General features: G+C 31.1%; 1 protein-coding gene across 1 annotated transcript; it reads left to right on the top strand.

The window, feature by feature from the left end:
• Window positions 1-11,048: 11,048 nt before the first annotated feature.
• On the top strand, window positions 11,049-15,800 carry LOC114718895 (TMV resistance protein N-like). Its single transcript, XM_028904337.1, has 6 exons — window positions 11,049-11,191; window positions 11,289-11,392; window positions 11,627-11,780; window positions 11,928-13,011; window positions 14,460-14,759; window positions 15,189-15,800. Exons 1-6 carry the CDS (start codon window positions 11,049-11,051, stop codon window positions 15,798-15,800), a joined length of 2,397 nt encoding a protein of 798 aa, XP_028760170.1.
• Window positions 15,801-18,993: the final 3,193 nt, after the last annotated feature.

Genomic DNA, 18,993 nt, shown 5'->3' with positions numbered 1-18,993 from the left:
GTGGCAAGATCATATCTGGGGTTAGATTTAAGGATGTGGTAATTCCATTGGTAGAGAGAGCAGAATTAAGAATGGGAACGCAAAGTTTGGCGTCTTTACTTCCATTTGTGAGGAAACTTGAATGGTCAGAGAGTCCAGTTGAGTTTGGGAATGATTTCCAGAGGCATTTTAGCCATGTTCCTGATTATACTTCCTACTGGGGCCCTTGCTTTGCCCTTAGGATGAGGTTGAGGGGAGATAGAGAAGAAAGGGGTCTGGTGAGGCCATTAAGAAGAGAAATGATTATTAATAATGAGGAGTGGACGCCATTAACGGAACTTGAAGTTGAAGAAGATGAGTTAGTGAGAGAAGAAGAAAGGGACAGTAAGAATACTGCATTATCAATGGAAGATCATGAAGAAGAAGAGGAGGATGAGTTAACGGAAGAAAAGAGTGCAATGTTAATAACAAGACTTCCCAAAAGTATGGTCATTTTCGACGCATCTGACATTGAACGAGACTGATATTATTGGGAATGCAGGTTGCAGCATTCCTCAAGTTTCAATCCTAAAATCACTTTCATCACTCTCTAATGATTATCATTGCAGAAGGATTCAGCCTCACTTAGATGTAAAGCTCTCTTTCCACACTCTACCAATATCCGCTTTACGCGATGATCATTCTTTCCATGTCTTGTATAACTACTCGGAGATGACACCACATTCCACCACCTATCGATATCCTCTGTTCTTTGGTTCAAATGTCAATTTACTAATTTCAGGTCAGAAATTGATTCTGATTTTGACTTTATTGTTGAACATGAAGAGCGGTGGTGGTGATCACTTTACTTGTTATTATTTAGATCAGTCTCATTTTTTTATCCTATACTAACATTTTGTTCTATGAAATATTAATTTTTCTTTTTCTCTTTTATATGTAAGATTAAAGCATTAAAAATACACTCTATAAACTTAAGGGAATAAAATTAAATTTGAAATAAACTTAAAGGATTCAGCTCAAAAGGAAATAAACTTAAAGGAGCAAATATATACTCAAGTTAAAAACAAGGAAAAAATAATCACTAGCTGTTTATTTATGCATATTAAATGACATTTATCTAAGTTACTAGATCATCTCACATCATAGAATTGCTATTCAGCATGCAGGCAATGGATAACTGTGCCTCAACTGGATATAGATTGCTTATGGAAATATATGCTGTCCACGAGATGATAAATACAAATCCTCCTGGAATTAGAGGGAAAAACTAACAAATCCTCCTATAAACTACCTATCCTCATCACTACACTAAATTGTTGACTTCTAAGGAGAGAAAAAAAATCCTCAATAAACAATATAGCGTTGGTTAAATGATTACAAATGCATTAAGATAAGTTTCTGCACAGAACCTGATGTCATTATCTGTTTTCCAAGCGTATGGTTATCTTTGTGACTTTAATCCGAACAAATCTCCAAAAAGTTTAGGGACCATAGGTGGAAGATCCGTGGACTCAGGAGCCAGAAAATTGACAATATTTTCACGAACATTATACCTTCAATAGCATATTGCACAAAATAAACATCATATCAGTCCAAAATACATTACAAATTAAACAAAGGAGGATGTTCTGACTAGTCTAATATTCCAACAACATCAGAAGCAAAAATATGAACATAATATATAAAGAATACTTGTTCAGTAAAAAACGAGACGATTATTGGCATGCAGCTTGATCATTCTACGTACTAGGATCCCTCATGTACGTAGCAACTTGGTGGCTTATATGTCCTGTGAGGGGACATGTTAAGAATAAAATAGCCTACCCATCACACAACAAAATCCTCAGTGATTAAAAGCTTGTAATTTGCCTTTAGGTCTCTCTGTCTGTCCAATTTCATGTGAACTCAATGCTTAAACAAGACAATACACTTTATAAGTGGGGTTCTATGCACATAATAAGTTAAACTAAATTATTAAAACGTACATACAAGTGCCAACGGTAAGACTATACTCCCACCTTATCCATATTATAATAAATTTAATTATATAATAAACCTTTTTAAGATGTATGAAAACGTTAAAAACAAGCTATAATAAGGAAATGACATGTGAGGGAGTACATTACAACAGTGGGAATGCTATGTGTTTGATTATATATCAATTTTTATACTGTTAGAACAGATTCTATTGTTATGACGAAAATAATTACAAATGAAATTCAAATAAGAACATATCTTTAAGGGGTGTTTAGAAAGTCTGAGAATCAATTAAAAAAATTATTTTATGTTTTATTAAATAAATTTTTCTCACATATTTATCTTATATAGTATAAAATACTTTTAAAAAAAATCCAAACATACTTTTAAGTTGTTCTCTAATTTTAAGGAAGCAATTAAAGCATTCAAACATTATAGACTATATTATTATTATGGGCCACGACCTTAGTAATGGCCTAAAATCGACTTGGGTGTGTATTACATCCAAAAAAAAACACCAAAGAAAGAAAGAAAAATCTAAACAAGCAAATGTTTTTTATGATACAGGGATATTTAGAGTGCAGTTTTACCCAAAATTATGATACGGAGATAAGTGGGGCCGCCAAAGTGTAATTTTGCCAAAAAAGAAGAGGCAGTGGATAAAGGCTAAAGCAGCACGGCAATGCACAGCAAAGGACGACTTGACTTTTTGACTTCAATGGCACACGTGATACAGGAAATGGGAAGGAGGTGCGGACTGCGGAGTTTCAAAAAGTAAAATCCATTTTCATCAAAAAGCTTTTTTTTTTTTTCACCTGAATCAAAAAGCTTTTCCATGCTTATGTGTTCGCGCCACTTGCTTTTTTATTTCCTCAATTCTTTTTATGCTTAAATATTTTTCATCTTTCTATTTACCACCGGAAAAGCCCACCCTTTTCTATACTTAAATTGGGTTGATTATACTACTTTCTAATATAAGAACTAATTTAAATTTTAATTTGATTTTAAATATAAGATTTTAATTTATTTTGTCTATCATATTTATTTATTTTTTAAGGTAGTCCTTATAATAATTGTACATGTTAAATGTTTTATTAAATGGTATTTCTAACTAATATATATGATTAGTAATGGTATTTTATGAAAGATAATACCTATTTATTATAAATAACTAACTTAACTAGTTTTTTCTAATTTATTCAAATTAGTTAATTAGTTATTATGTTAAAAGGAAGCACTATATATTTATTCTCTTATTGAGTTTGAAATATACAATGACCCAACCCAGCAATTCACGTAACTCACGCGTGACGACTTGACTAGGCTTGTTGAGCCCAAAAGCAGAAATGATGGAGGTGGCAAGAGGTAAGGCATACCAAGAAGTGATGCCTCAAAAGTTAAAATAGCCAATTTATTCCTTTAATCCAAAAACATATATTAGAAGTTAAGTTACATAAAATTATTCTTACATCCCATTTATCAATTAAATTTTTAATAAAAATTTATCCAATTTTTTTATTTTTAATCTTCAGTGAAATAAAACACACACACAAATATATATATGAATTGCCTTCTCAATATTACGTTATATATATATATATAAACTCATCATTGTCATTCCTCGTAATCAATGGCCTATTAAAGACAAGCCCGTTTGACCAATAAAAAACAGGCCATGCCCCAGGTAAAGTCTGCCCCTTTTAATTTTTTTAAAAAAATCATGAATTTAATAAGGGAAGAAAAATATATAAATCACAATTTAAAAATTGAAAAAAACATGGATATATGTAAAATCATTTTCCTTGTTTTCGGGGCTGATCTTATCTTTTGATATCTTGATTGGGTGCCAAGTTTGTTGGCCATGCATGGACATGAAATAGTTAAACAAAATGATGATGAGAGACACAACTCGAACACGTAACTATATCTGGATTCTAGTAAATTTATCAAAATGAAAAAAGGTTAAGATAATTTTTAATCGTTTATATGAATTTTAATTTTAGTTTTTCAAATTTTAAATCTTGAGTTTTAGTTTTTTAAGTGATAAAATGATCTGATTTTTTATTAAATTATAAGAACTAATATTTGAAATAAGAAAAACTTGAGGACTTTATTTTAAAGTTAAAAGATCAAAGTAAAAATAAAAATAAATTTAAAGAACAAAAATTGTATTAAAAAAAAGGAAAATTGAAAGGAACATGTAGGCAGAAACTATTTGTAAAGCCGTTCAAGTCGTACGATGTGGTGTAACATACAAATATATATATACTTAAAAGGAATTGTAAAAAAAATATTAAATTAAATTAAATAATATTTTATTATTATTAAATAAAAAAAAGTTAAAGAAACAGCTTTCGCTAGAAAGCTGAATCATTTGCCTTGAGGAGGAATTTTGGGGAAAGCATTAAATGAGGAACGAAGAAAATGGAAGGAGAAGTAGTTGGGAGTTGGGAGTGGCAGAATAAAAGAGTGGGGAGACGGAAGAGAATGAGAGACGGAAGAGAGAGAGAGAGCGGAAGAAGAGAAGGAGAAAGTGAGAAGAGCTGCAGTACGTGACTTGAAGGTTAGAAAAAGTTTTGAAAATGATTTAGGTACATAAAATTATTTTTTTTATCAAATTTTTTATAAATATTTTCTATATATTTATAGCTTTATATTATTAGTTTCATTATAATATTTAGAGAAAATTTTATGGTTTGAGTATGAAGTAAATAGTAAGTTTTAATAATATATAATTGTAAAAATTTATTTAAAGATACATTATTAAAGAATTTTAATCGGTTTATATTGTTTAATGATTGTTTTGAGAATCTTAAATTAAAATTTTAGTTGAAAAATTTGTTATTTAGTGACATATAGAATTGTTTTACCGATTAAATTTAAGTTAAATAATTTATTTGGGCTATGTAGTATATTATTGAGATTTTAATCAGTTTGAATATTAAATAAGTTAAGGATTTATTTTTGAAATAATTTCTGAAAGTTTAAAGAATTGTAAATTGAGAATTTTATAAAAAGAAAAAAATTATTTATACTTCAAAAGAGTTGTTTAGCTGAGAAAATTTTTTAAATGAGAATATAATAAATAATTAAGATTTTAGTATGAAATATTTAGATTTTGAGTAATAAGTATATATTTATTTAAGTTGTTAAATTTAAATATTTTTATATAAAAATTTTATTTTCAAAATAATATTGTATCTATTATAAATAGCAAAATTTAGGAGAGTTAAAATATTTTTGTAATTTTAATTTAGAAGGTAGTCTTAGAATTTTAGAGTAATTTTAAGAATAGTTTTGAGTTTTATATTAATAAATATTTATGTAATTTTTTAAACTCTTGAGAATTTTGAAATAATCATTATGTAAATATTTGCAAGTTAAAGAGTACTAGGTAACTTTGAAAATTCTTTTATGTACGTGTGAATGATGTATGATTGTATTATATATGTTGCTTGATTTTGTTAGGATTTATTGCTATTAATTATGATCAATATTTAAATATATTGATATCTATAGAATTATCATGAGTTGCTGTTAAATAGTACAGAAATATTATTGCTATCTTATTTTTAATAATATACTTAAGAACATATTTATGATGTAACATTATCTGTATCTGACATATGCATTGTTGGGCTAAGAATAAAAAGGGAGTTGTATGGATATAAATTACCACGTGGTATACCATCACTCAGTACATAGTGGATGGCACTTGTCAGAGCCTCTTCTTCCATGTTTTCCTTTGGCCGGGAATTCATTAGAGTTGTGAGACATGTGACATCTCCTTATTTTATTCGCAAAGGAGAGAAGCCATAGTCTAAACTTGATCTCTTTATCTTTAGCCGGACATATCTCCAGTATCAGTGAGCTTAGAATAATTCAGTAAAATGGATTAGTTCCTAGAGGACTATGTGTTAGCTTATGGCTCTAGTCAGCGGTGTAAAGGTGGACTGTGATATAAGGGAGGCTGCATATTGCATTATTTTTTAATATATTAGAAAAATGATGTTGGTATATTGTTGAATCAAAAATGAAATTGAGTTGAATGTATAAATCTGTGATTTTCATACATAAATATACACACACATATAAACAGATTTGTTTATCATATACAGTTTGCTTGTATAAGTTAGAATTTCAGTAGTTATTGAGACGTTTGATCTCATCCCTTATATTAACATTTTTCAGGTGAAGGACCTAGTAGAAATTAAGGGAAGACACCGATAGAGTAAGCCGTGAAGGCTTATGTACTCTTCGAGCACCTACTATGTTATATTTTTAATTACCATGGCTATGACTTTAATGGTTTATTTTGTTGTGTTTGAAAAATATTTTGAAATAATGACCTGTATAGTGTATTAGAAATATGGATGGATTTTTAAATATATTTTATCACGTATATAGATATAATTACGTGAGGTGAGGTGTTACACGAAACAGTGATGCAACGCGGCAACACCACCGACACACGAGTTTCCCAGGAGTTGGAATGACAATCTCTGAAACCCAGAGACAAATACACGTTAGCGAGACATTTGGTGATCGCTGAATCTGAAGAGCTTGCTTAATTTCAAGAGAAAACAAGTCTGCAAGTTCTGAAGCTGCCATTTTTGAGGCCTTGGTTTGTGAGAGCTCTTTCTTACGTTTCCCTCCACATCCATCCAGGTTCGTTTCTTCTCTTTTACTTCCTTTATCCCATGGATCCATCACTCCATCTACTGTTTTGCAAGCTTTTTTCCTGGAATTTTCATAGAAAATTCTGCATTAGATTTGCTGTTTTCTTCTCCTTGTGCCAGCTGTTGATTATATTCAATGTCCTCCATAGCTACCTTACGGTCATAGATCTAATAAAACTTCAACATTTTGGAATTTTTTTAATACTTCTGAGAAACAAAATCCCAAAAACTTCTAAGATATGGGTGGACTTGATCTATTGACCAAAGTCTTAGTTTATTTTATTCTCTTTTTTTTAATGAAGGAAACGGTTGATTTATTTCTCATACTACTTCTACTTCTTAATATAAGATTAAGATTAAAAAAATTACTAAATTATTTATATTTATCATTTATCTTCTAATTAATTTGTTTTACTAAGTAATCTTCTCAATTTCTCAGATTTGTCAGCTAGTTTTTATAATTAAGTATTATAAAAGCAAAGCGCTTGTTCTTTTTTCATCTTAGTGCTTGTTTGGATCAGCGATTGAGGCTCTAAAAACTACTAAATTTTTTGATAAACTCGTTTGAAAAGTTGGAGGGTGTTTGGCAAAGCTTATAAGTCATCTGACTTGGATCCAAAAAGCTGGATTGAAACGGACTTTTACATAAGCTTATATTTGTAGCTTATGGGAGTCAAATCGGGCTTACCGTTGGAATTGAATATGTAAGTGGGCTCCATCGGAAGGCATGCGGTCTCATGAGTGGTTGACTGTTCTTCAGAATTAGGCCCACCATCCAATTCTGACCTGTCCTCTTCGTTCATTCCCCTCTATCAACTAATTGTTATTTGAGTACCATTGGGGTAACTGTTGTTCTTTTTCTTCTTTTTTTTTTAATTTGATTTTTTGAATTAATTAAAAATTTAGAATTAAGCAGTAAATTGAAATATAAATTGTTTAAATATAATAATCCAAAGAGTTCAAGTTATGAAAAATAGTAGTAAGAATTTACTCTTCTTCGATATGAATAAAATTTTTTCATTTTTTATATTTTATTTGTTGAAAATTAATATACTTTAAATTATGAAAAATGTATGATATTCGTATTCTATAATACGTACAATTCTTATAAGTTGGTTTGTAAATTTTATTTAACAAAAGTGTATTTTTAAAAAATTGCCTTTTTGAGGTATCTCACATATAAAAATTTCTCTTGGTAAAAAAAAACTATTTTAAAAAACATTACTTGGTTGATGCGAAATATCCAACACCAAATGGATGTCTAGGTCCAATACCAAATTAATTTTAATTCATTATATTATGTAAAATCATTTTTTAATCACTTTCATTACTTATTAAAATTCATACCTATTTTGGTAATTTTATAAACAAACTTACTTTCACTCAATCATAATCTAAATAACTTTTTACCAATCTCATTTTTGCAAATTAATTTTTCTGAACTCCAATCTAAACATAATTCAGCTTATCTAGTTTAGCTTTTACCCACACTACAAAAAAACACCTAATTACCGACGGAATTAGTGACGGAATAATTTCCGTCGCTAATTTCTGACGGATTACCCACGAAAATTCCGTCGCTAAACTTAGCCACGGAATTAGCGACGGAATACAATCCGTCGCTAATTAGCCACGGAATTAGCCACGGAATTTTTTCCGTCAGAAAATTCCGTGGCTAATTCCGTGGTTAAATTTTTATAATTAAAATTAGCCACGGAATTAGCCACGGAATTATTCCGTCAGAAAATTCCGTGGCTAATTCCGTGGCTAAAGTTTTATAATTACGATTTGCGACGGAATACTTTTCCGTGGCTAATTTAGCCACGGAATTAGCGACGGAAAATTATTCCGTCGCTAATTTCCGTGGCTAATTCCGTGGCTAAAATATAATATATAATATAATATAATAAATATATAATTAAATTCTATATCTTATAAATATTAAATAAAAGAATTAAATTTAAAAAATATATTTATGAAAAAATTATTTATTATTTAAAATTCAAAATTAGTGTCATTGGAAATTAATATTATATTTAAAATAATTTTTTTTAAAAAATAAAGCATATAAAATAAATAGTAAAACAAATATCTAAAATTATTTTGTTACAAAATAGTTATAATTAAAATTATATAGTTTATTTTTAGTTTCTAATAATATATATGTGTATAAATAATTATTTGTGTAAGACAATATTATATATATATATATATATTTAATTTTGTATAATAAGTCAGTAAGTTCATTGCAGCTCAACTGGTGAAGTCGCGTGCGTGCACAAGCAAGGTCTTTGGTTCGAGCCGTGGAGAAGTCACTTTAAAGAGGAATTATATGGTGACGACATGTGGCAATACAAGATGGCATGTGAGATAGCAACACGTGGCGGCAGAGGTGAGGTGGCAGGGACACGTGGCGGTGGAGCTGAGGTGGCAGCGACATGTGGAGATGAGATGGCAACGACACGTGGAGGCGAAGGTGAGGTGGCACTGACACGTGGAGGAGGAGGTGAGGTGGCACTGACACGTGGAGATGAGGTGGTGACATGTGGCGGCCAAGGTGAGTGGCATTTTAATTTTTTTTAAATATTAGCGACGGAATCAGAACTTGTTATTTTTAAATGTATTGTTGTTATCACTTGAAACAAAGTGTATTGTTATAAAAAAAAAACGTGTTGTTAAATTTTAATCCCAAACTTGTTATTTTAAAATCAGAACTTGTTATTTTTAAATGTATTGTTGTTATTACCTGCAACAAATTTATTGTTATAAAAAAAACATATTGTTAAATTTTTATTCCAGACGTGTTATTTTACAATCAGAACTTGTTATTTCCAAATGTATTGTTGTTATCACCTGGAACAAGAGTAAATGAGTTAACTTATATTTTTTTTTGCATCATAATGTTAACAAAAATTTGTTGGCTCAATGGTCATTCCTTATTTTGGGAAGCATTAGGTTGGGGATCAAATCCCCCCAACCTCACTTCCCCCACTATTTAAAAAAAAAAGTTGCAAAAAAAAAAACAAAGGAAGGCCGCTGGAAGCGGCCGCCGGCGCTGGAGCTCCGGCGGCCGGAAGCAGCAGCCGGCGCTGGAGCTCCGGCGGCCGGAAGCAGCAGCCGGCGCTGGAGCTCCGGCGGCCGGAAGCAGCAGCCGGCGCTGGAGCTCCGGCGGCCGGAAGCAGCAGCCGGCGCTGGAGCTCCGGCGGCCGGAAGCAGCAGCCGGAGCTCTGGCGCCGGTGGCCGGATTCCGGTGAAGCAGTGGCTTTCTTTTAAAAAAAAAAAATTAAAGAGGGGTATTTTGGTAATTTGACCATGATTTCATAATTACAATTTGAGACCGGGTCCCTCATGGTAATTTGGCATATTCAAGTGACCATAGAGTGATTTTGCTAATTCGAGGGTCTTTATTTGTGATTTCCCCTTTTTTATATTTTATTTGTTGAAAATTAATATACTTTAAATTATGAAAAATGTATGATATTCGTATTCTATAATACGTACAATTCTTATAAGTTGGTTTGTAAATTTTATTTAACAAAAGTGTATTTTTAAAAAATTGCCTTTTTATGAGGTATCTCACATATAAAATTTCTCTTGGTAAAAAAAAATCTATTTTAAAAAAATTACTTGGTTGATGCGAAATATCCAACACCAAATGGATATCTAGGTCCAATACCAAATTAATTTTAATTCATTATATTATGTAAAATCATTTTTTAATCACTTTCATTACTTATTAAAACTCATACCTTTTTGGTAATTTTATAAACAAACTTACTTTCACTCAATCATAATCCAAATAACTTTTTACCAATCTCATTTTTGCAAACTAATTTTTTTGAACTCCAATCTAACATAATTCAGCTTATCTAGTTTAGCATTTACCCAACTTTACTTTTTCTATAAGCCAAATTGATAATAAGCTACTTTTTCAATCACTAATACAAATGGACCCTTAGTCACTCCCCATTTCGTTGTTATGCGTAAATAAGGCATCGATCTAAACCAACAGGGCTTATTCTCTTTTTTTCATAATCCACTTGCTTTTAGCACTATTTTCCCTAGTATCTGTGTTAATACTAGAAAACTTCATAATACTGAATTATTAATTATTCATTAAATTTGTTTGAAGAATTTGATTGAAGAGGAGATGTCTGCAAATTAAGCTCAAAACTGATATGTTTTAGACCTTGTGAGCAAATTAAGCTGACATCCGCCAGGTTATACTATCCATTAATTCTTTTCTTTTTCTCTTCCACTTGCTTCATCCCATTAAAATGTACTGTTTTGCAAGCATTTCCCGAAAATTTTCAAGGTTTTCTTCTCACAGGACACATGTTTTGCAAAAAATTTTAATTTCTTCTTTCCTCTAGGGTTGATAATCTCGTCCCTAGCTACGTTGCTTACTGAAGGATGAAGCTAGAAACGGCTATCACAACCATTGCTCCAGTGTTCCAAAAAGTTTTATTGATCGTATTGGGAGTATTAATTTCCAAAGCTATCAAACTCATCTCTCATTGGCGTAATGGTAACCAACCTGCTGCTATTGATGCTAGGTAGCTAGCTTCTTCTAAATAACCTCACACTATTTTCTTGTTTGATTTGCTCCTACATATAACGCAATATCTGTTCACTGTTTGTTTCTTTCTGTAGTTCTGAAGATGATGTTGTTTTGACTCATACGGATTCTCCTCCAGCTACCAAGTATGATGTGTTTCTTAGCTTTAGAGGAGAAGACACTCGCCACAATTTTGGAAGTTATCTTTACAAAGGACTTCAAAATGCAGCATTCACACTTTTATGGATCACAAACTCTGCAAAGGAGAATTGATCTCACCAGTTCTTCTAAAACAATAGAGGAATCATAAATATCTGTGATTGTTTTCTCTGAGAATTATGCTTCTTCAACTTGGTGTCTGGATGAGCTTGTTCACATATTAAATGCAAGCGTAAATTTGGAAGGGTTGTGATACCTGTTTTCTATAACGTAGATCCTTCAAGCATACGCAAACAAAATGGGAATTTTGGAAAAGGATTTGATATACTGAAGCAAAGATTTAAAGACAACCAACAAAAATTGCAAAAGTGGAGAAATGTTATAATCCAATCTACAAGTCTATCTGGATGGGATTCCAATGTTATCAGGTAGCTTCTTAAATTCTCCATTTGTTGTTGGTTTTGGGGATTTATTCAATGAATCTCTAGGATTCAAACAAATTATTGGTTTTTTTTTATTCTTTTCATTTTCTTTCTATTAAATGTTCCTTTTCTTTTGATTGACATTTATGCTAGACCTGAATTCAAACTTGTTGAAGAGATTGTCAAGGACATTTTGAGCAAATTGAATCGCAAGTCATCCATTTATGTGGAAGGATTAGTTGGAATCGATCATCAAATTCGGAGAGTTGAAGAGCTAATAAGTGAAGCTCGCATTGTGGGAATATGGGGTATGGGTGGTATAGGCAAGACCACTCTCGCTAGAGCCGTATTTGACAAGTTGAAAGCACACTTTGAAGCTTTCTGCTTCATTAAAAATGTCAGACAAAAGCTAGCAGAAAGAAATGGATTGGATGAATTGCAAGAAAAATGCCTTAAAGAATTGTTAAAAGATGATGATATTAACGCTTACGATTTAAGATCTGATTTTGTGAGAAAAAGGCTTCAGTGTAAGAAAATTCTTCTAATACTTGATGATGTGGACAATTCTATAGCAATTGAAGATTTAAAGAAAGCATGCGATTGGTTTGGGGAAGGAAGTAGAGTTATTATCACATCAAGAGATAGGCATGTGCTTGAGGATGATTCTGTCTCTGCAAGTGCAACATATCATGTTCTGAAATTGGATCCCCATCATGCCCTTCATCTCTTTAGTTTGAATGCTTTCAACCAAAATGAGCCATTGAAATGCTATTTGGAGTTATCGAAGTGGGTAGTGGATTATTGTCAAGGAAATCCATTAGCTCTAAAAGTACTGGGTCGCTTTCTTCATGGCAGAGGCAAAGAAGAGTGGGAAAGTGCTTTGGCGAAACTAAATCAAACTCCTCACAATGACATTTTTAATGTGCTAAAATTGAGTTTTGATGGACTTGATGACATACAGAAGAATGCATTTCTTGATCTTGCATTTTTGTTGAACGCAGGATGGAGGATTTCTCAGGACTATGCAAGACACTTATATGGTTCTATTGCAAATATTGAGATAAATATACTTGAAGAGAGATCCCTCATCTCAGTGGATGATGGTATTGAGATGCATGCTCTACTAATCGATATGGGTCTTGAAATTTCTAAACAACAATTAAAATCTAATCCTGACAATCCCATTCGGCTGTGGAGGCATGAGGATATTTATCGTTATTTTTCCAACAATGACAAGGTAATAATTTATGTTTTTAGATTTTATTATATTATTTGTTCCCTTAATGGTTCATTTCGTTGTCATTTATTTTTCTAAAAGTTATTTGTTTATTCATCAAAATTTTCAGTTAATCTCAATGTTTGCCAAATCAACTTTTTTTTCCCCAATAAAAGAAGTCCTTTGTTTGACTAAAATTGGCTGCGGTCATGGTCTTTCCTAAAGTTTTGAGATAGAATATGACTAGCATGATATAAGGCGCTTTTTTAAAAAAATTTAGATAATGAGATCTTCAATAAATTATAAAATTATCCACAAAGGTTGACCTTTTTTCATATTAATTGATATCTGATGTAGTATAAAAGTGAATGTGTGTATTCTCACACACTGCACATGCATATTCTCACCCTCACGCGTTTTCTTATAAAAATTTAATATTGCAAAAAAGTACTTATCATGAAATCTGAACAGAAAAATAAATTTTTAGAAATTTTATAGATGCCGGGGTTTTTATATACACTAGTTTTTCTTTAATACGAAGGGTTAATATAACTTTGGTCCCTTAAATTTACATGACTTTTGTTTTTAATCTCTTTAGTTTCATACCATGAGTTGAACAAAATGGTTTAGGTTTTTATTAAATTATAAGAATCAATATCTTTTTTGGTAAAGAATAATCAATATTTTATATGAAAATAAACTTGAGAAACCAAAATCTATAGTTTAAAACTTGAGAGATCAAAAATTAGATTAACCTTTCTATGAAATGAAATGTAAGTCTGCCCGTATCATTGTCCCCCCCATCCTGCGTGTGTATCTGTTTTGTCCGATTTATTTTGCAAGATGAAATGAATTGTTTGAATAAAGTGCACAAAAGCATATTCATTTAGAAATTCCTTAAAAAAATATTTAATTGTTCTATTTATTATTTGATTACCTTTTACATATTACTGATTTTTTCCCACAATTTGATCAGTAGGCGGCTGAGCAATTCAATGCTCATCATTAGACATGAAGAAGATAAACAGGATTGCAATAACAATTAGTAATGTTTAAAAGAATTATAATTTAAAATTAGCTAGGACTTTCGTGATGTCTTATTTTAAAAGACAAAATTAGTGTACAAAGAATTTTCATTAAGTGCTACATGCATACGCATGTGTGAGCATAACTTACTATTATTTGAAGTACAACGGGAAAATAAAAAACAAATAATTTTTTGCTTTTATGATTATATTCTAAATATCTGCACATGCATACAGGTATATGCATCAGTGTGTCTGCTTATTTATGATTGTTGAGAAATTCATATATTACGGGAAAAACATGAATTGTAAGGAATTTTCAATAAAATGGATATAGCGGTGTTAATTTGGATAAAAGTTGATATATTTAATTGTTTTATGGTATTTATGGTCTTTTGTTAGGTAATGATAATTGTGTTTCCCTCGATTTAATATTATTACCAGGGGATTGAGGCAATTCGATGCATGTCATTGGATGCAAGCCAAATAGAAAGCATGACATTGAGGGCTAGTCATTTTCAAAGGATGCGTTATTTAATGTTCCTTAATGTTTACAAGTCTGATCAGAGAAATCCTTCAAAGTTGAATATTTGTGAAGAGTTGGATTATCTTTCAAAAGAATTAAGGTTTCTTAGTTGGCAAGAATATCCACTGCCATCTGTGCCATTACAATTTTGTGCTAAGAATCTCATTGAACTTAACATGCCTCGTAGTAATATCCAACAGCTTTGGGATGGAAATCAGGTATGTACGCATTGTTTTTTCAATGTATGTCATAATGTTTTTGTTGGTGTATGTGATTCTAAGACGTGGCATCAAACATTGACTAAAATAATTCACAATGTAAATGTTTAATTGTTTTTGTGTTGAGAATCTTATTGAACTTAATTTGCCAAAGAGTAATATCTATCAGCTTTGGGATGAAGATCAGGCACGTATAGTTTCTCATATGTCATAATTGTTTGTTCTTGTGATTCTAAGAAACATTGACTAAAATAATTCAAAATGAAAATGTTTACTCTATTACTATCTTTCAATTGATGGTTGAGTAGTAATTGTACAATTTGGGGGAGTCGAATTGTTGTTGTAATGGGCATGAGAAAAATTCTTGATTAAATTGTACGCATGTGGAGTTATCTAATTTATTTAACAGTACTGCTTTGTTTTTTTCAGCAATTTCCAAATCTAAAGAAAATATATCTATGGAATTCAAAAAATCTCATGGCACTCCCAGATTTGTCTCAAGCCCCGAAGATTGAGTGGATGAGTCTTGGTGGTTGTGTGAATTTAGATCAAATCCATTCTTCAACTGTCTTGGAAAAGGATGTCAATTTATTTATAAAAGATTGTGGGCCAATGCAGATAAATATTGGGGGCAGTGTGAAAAGGAGAAGTTCATCAAGGTTAGTGATTGTGTACAATTATTTGGATGTTTCCAATTTGACATTCAATAAAGTGACAATGAAGGTGTTGGTATGTGGCAAAATGATGTGTGGTGTTGGATTTAAGCATGTGAGAATGCCACTGGGAGAGACGGCAGAATTCATGAGAGTGGGAATACAAAGTTTGGCGACTTTACTTCCATTTGTGAGGGTAGTTGAATGGTTAGAGAGTCCAATTGAGTTTGGGCATGATTTCAAGCAACATCATACCTATCATGTTTGTCGTGCATACACTGGTCTTTCAAGCTGGAATGACTTCAGGCTTTCTGTAAAGGTGAGGGGTGATGGAGAAGAGAGGGGTGTGGAAGATGATGAAGAAGAGGATGAGGATGACACAAAATGATTAGTGAGAGTGAAAGAGAAATAAGTAGTAAAGGTAATCAAGTAGCAGAGACAACATTATTATTAAAGGAAGATGAACAAGAAGGGGCCGATGAGGATTATAGTAAGATGGACAATGCATTATTAACAACACTACTTATTCCTAACAGCATCCCTCGCTGGTCATTGTTGGTTCGACTGACATTAAAAGAGAGTGATATATTATTGGGAATAATAATACAGGTTGTAGCATCATCCCTCAAGCTTCAATAATCCTCAAATCACTCAATGAAGATTGCAGAAGGAGGATTCAGCCTCTCTTGGCAGTACAACTCTCTTCCCCAGTATCCCCTTTACCTCGTCATTCTTTCACAGTCCGTTATAACTACTTGGAGAGTACGCCACACGATCCTTCTTTTCTTTATTTCAGCAGTACATACTGGTCAAGTAATTATTTTGATAGTCATGGCTTAGTTGTTCACTTTTTGAAGGACCATTGATGATATTAATTATCATTTAAATTTTTCAGGTCATAAAATTATTATTTGAATCAGCCTCAGTTATTTTCTTATTACATATTAATATTATGTTTTTATGAAATACCAATTTTTCTGTTTTTTTAATATGTAATTCATGTACAGAGGCCTCCTCACAACTTTAGAACATAAAAATTGTTAATCTTATCTTGGCTTCACAATAACTACACCTGTTTGTGTGTGTTACTCTTCATGTGATTTGAGTATAATAACTAGCATGACAAACAATTTCCTTACTAAGCAATTTTATTATAAGAAAGTAGAATGATTACTTTTGAATTAACTCAACTTGTAAATGTTAAAATGTTATAATATTTAAAATTGTAAACTACGTTAAAATAAAATATATTTGTTTGATCGGCCGCCAGTCAATCATTCCAAGTTGATCAACGTGGTTAATTGGCACTGTGGTCATTTACACTTTCTTTCAAAAAAAAAATCTATTTATACTTGGTTTCTCACTTGAGATCTAGTGGTAATTTTCCCTTCCCATTATGTGACATCAAAGATATATATATATATATATATATTTTTGAAGTGTGATTTTTCGAGCGCTTCCTCACAACTTTAGAAAATACTCTAGAAATTATTAATGTTATTGTTTCTTTTCAATAATTAATAATTATTCAATCGTTCGTTACTTTATGCTCGTGTACATTGCATAACTTATTTATAAATAGGTGGAGAAATAATTTTTTATTGCGAAGCAATTTCCTTGGGATTATTCACTATTTACCATAAATAGAGTATCCTCTAACTTGTACTTCAAAAATATGTACAGTCTACTTGCATAAAATAGATTTTACTAAATTAAATTATAATAGAACGTATTACCATAACTCATATTTTATTACAATAAATTGTTCATTTCATGAAACGTCATTATTTTTTTCACAGCAAAAACCACGTCTTTATTCATTAACTTTGTTTGGTTGAATGATAATGGGAGAGTGAAAAATTTAATAAGTTTGATTTTTTGTGAAAATGAAGTAAGGTTAAAAGATTTTAATTAATTTTTCTTATCTCTTACTTTTATAACTTCTCTCGGTTAATGGAGGCACAATAATACCTATCATTTTCGACAATGACAAAGTAATATTTTCTTTAAAAATTATTCTATATTTTATGCTCTTAATTTTTGGTTATTCGTTAAAATTTTCAGTTATATGTTAACTTGAAGTGCCTCAGTTTTATTTGTTTGCATGTTGAAAATTTTTTTCGATAGACTCAACTTTAAAAAAAATCCTTTCTTTAAATATGACTAAAATTGCTTGGGGCATGTATTTATGTTAGGTATGATTTATTAATCAGCTTTGAAATAGTTATTTTAGAAATGTGGTGCAAGTAGCACTAAGACTAGCAGTTAATTAACAAAAGTTCCTGTTCACATTGATTTTACTTACACGGTTGATCAATCTTTCCAAGTTCATGACACGGGTAATAACACCAGTCTTTTCACTAAATTATTGAATTTATCCTAGTTGCATATAGATTTAACCAAAAAAAAGTATAACATATATGCTTAGTCCTTTAAATCTGCGTCAAATTTTTAGTTTAATCTTAAATTTAAGATGTTAAAATTAAGAAACTAAAAATACACTTTAAAACCCTAAAAATTAAAATGAAATTTGATGTAAACTTAAAGTAACAAGCATGTAAAAAGGGGGAGATAATCACTTGCTATTAATATTAATGTATGCATCTTAAATAAGATTTATCTAAGTCACTGCATCATTCCACATAATGGAATTGCTATTCAGTATGAATGTAATGGATAACTACGCCTCAGTTGGATAGATTGCTTATGGAAATATATGCTGTCCACGAAAGATAAGTACATTAAGAATAGAGAAGATTTGAAACTAAAACCTTCTATAAACTACCAATCCTCACCACTACACTAAATTGTTGCCTTTCGAAGAGAAAAATAAAATTCCTCAATAAATAATATAATATTGGTTAAATGAGTACAAATAATATGACAAGTTACTGTACAAACTTGATGTCATTATCTGTTTTCCAAGTGTATGATTATGCTATCCCAACAGATGATCTCTGTGACTTTAATCCAAACAAATCTTCAAAAAGTTTAGGAACCATAGGTGGAAGATTCATGGACTCAGGAGCCATGAAGTTTACAATATTTTCATGAACATTATACCCTCAATGCCACATCGCACAATATAAATCGCAAATTAGTCAAAAATCTCTTTTTCAGTTTTGGAGAATTTAGCAGTATGTATGTATATACACGTGACAAAAAGTAATGGTACAAAACAAGGAAATGCCATCTTCATCAACTAACCTTATCTTGCGACCTTTTTGAGGCCCGACGATCAACAATTTTCCTTTTCTTTGGTTGCATCTTCTTCAAGGCATAAAGTGCTTTCTCTGTATGATTCACAATAGCAGAAAATAAGAAAGTGGCTTCTGCTGCTGCATGGTATAAGGTTAACACTATGATTTCTAGGAAAGCAGCTCATGCTAATTCTAGGCTCAAAAAATTTGATCAAAACTATTTAGATAGGGGGGGAAAATCACTACTAATTCTACAATCTTTCTAGGAAACCTTTCATGCTAAATATCAAGTATCATTCGGTCATAATTGCCAAAATACATTATAAGTTAAACAAAAGAGGATGTCTTGACTAGTCTAATATTCCAATGACATCATCAGGA

Source organism: Neltuma alba, unplaced genomic scaffold (genome assembly GCF_004799145.2).
Source record: "Neltuma alba isolate B1F8T4 unplaced genomic scaffold, ASM479914v2 tig00011876_pilon, whole genome shotgun sequence".
In the NCBI taxonomy this organism is placed as follows: Eukaryota; Viridiplantae; Streptophyta; class Magnoliopsida; order Fabales; family Fabaceae; genus Neltuma; species Neltuma alba.
This window is presented reverse-complemented; position numbering and strand designations above follow the sequence as displayed.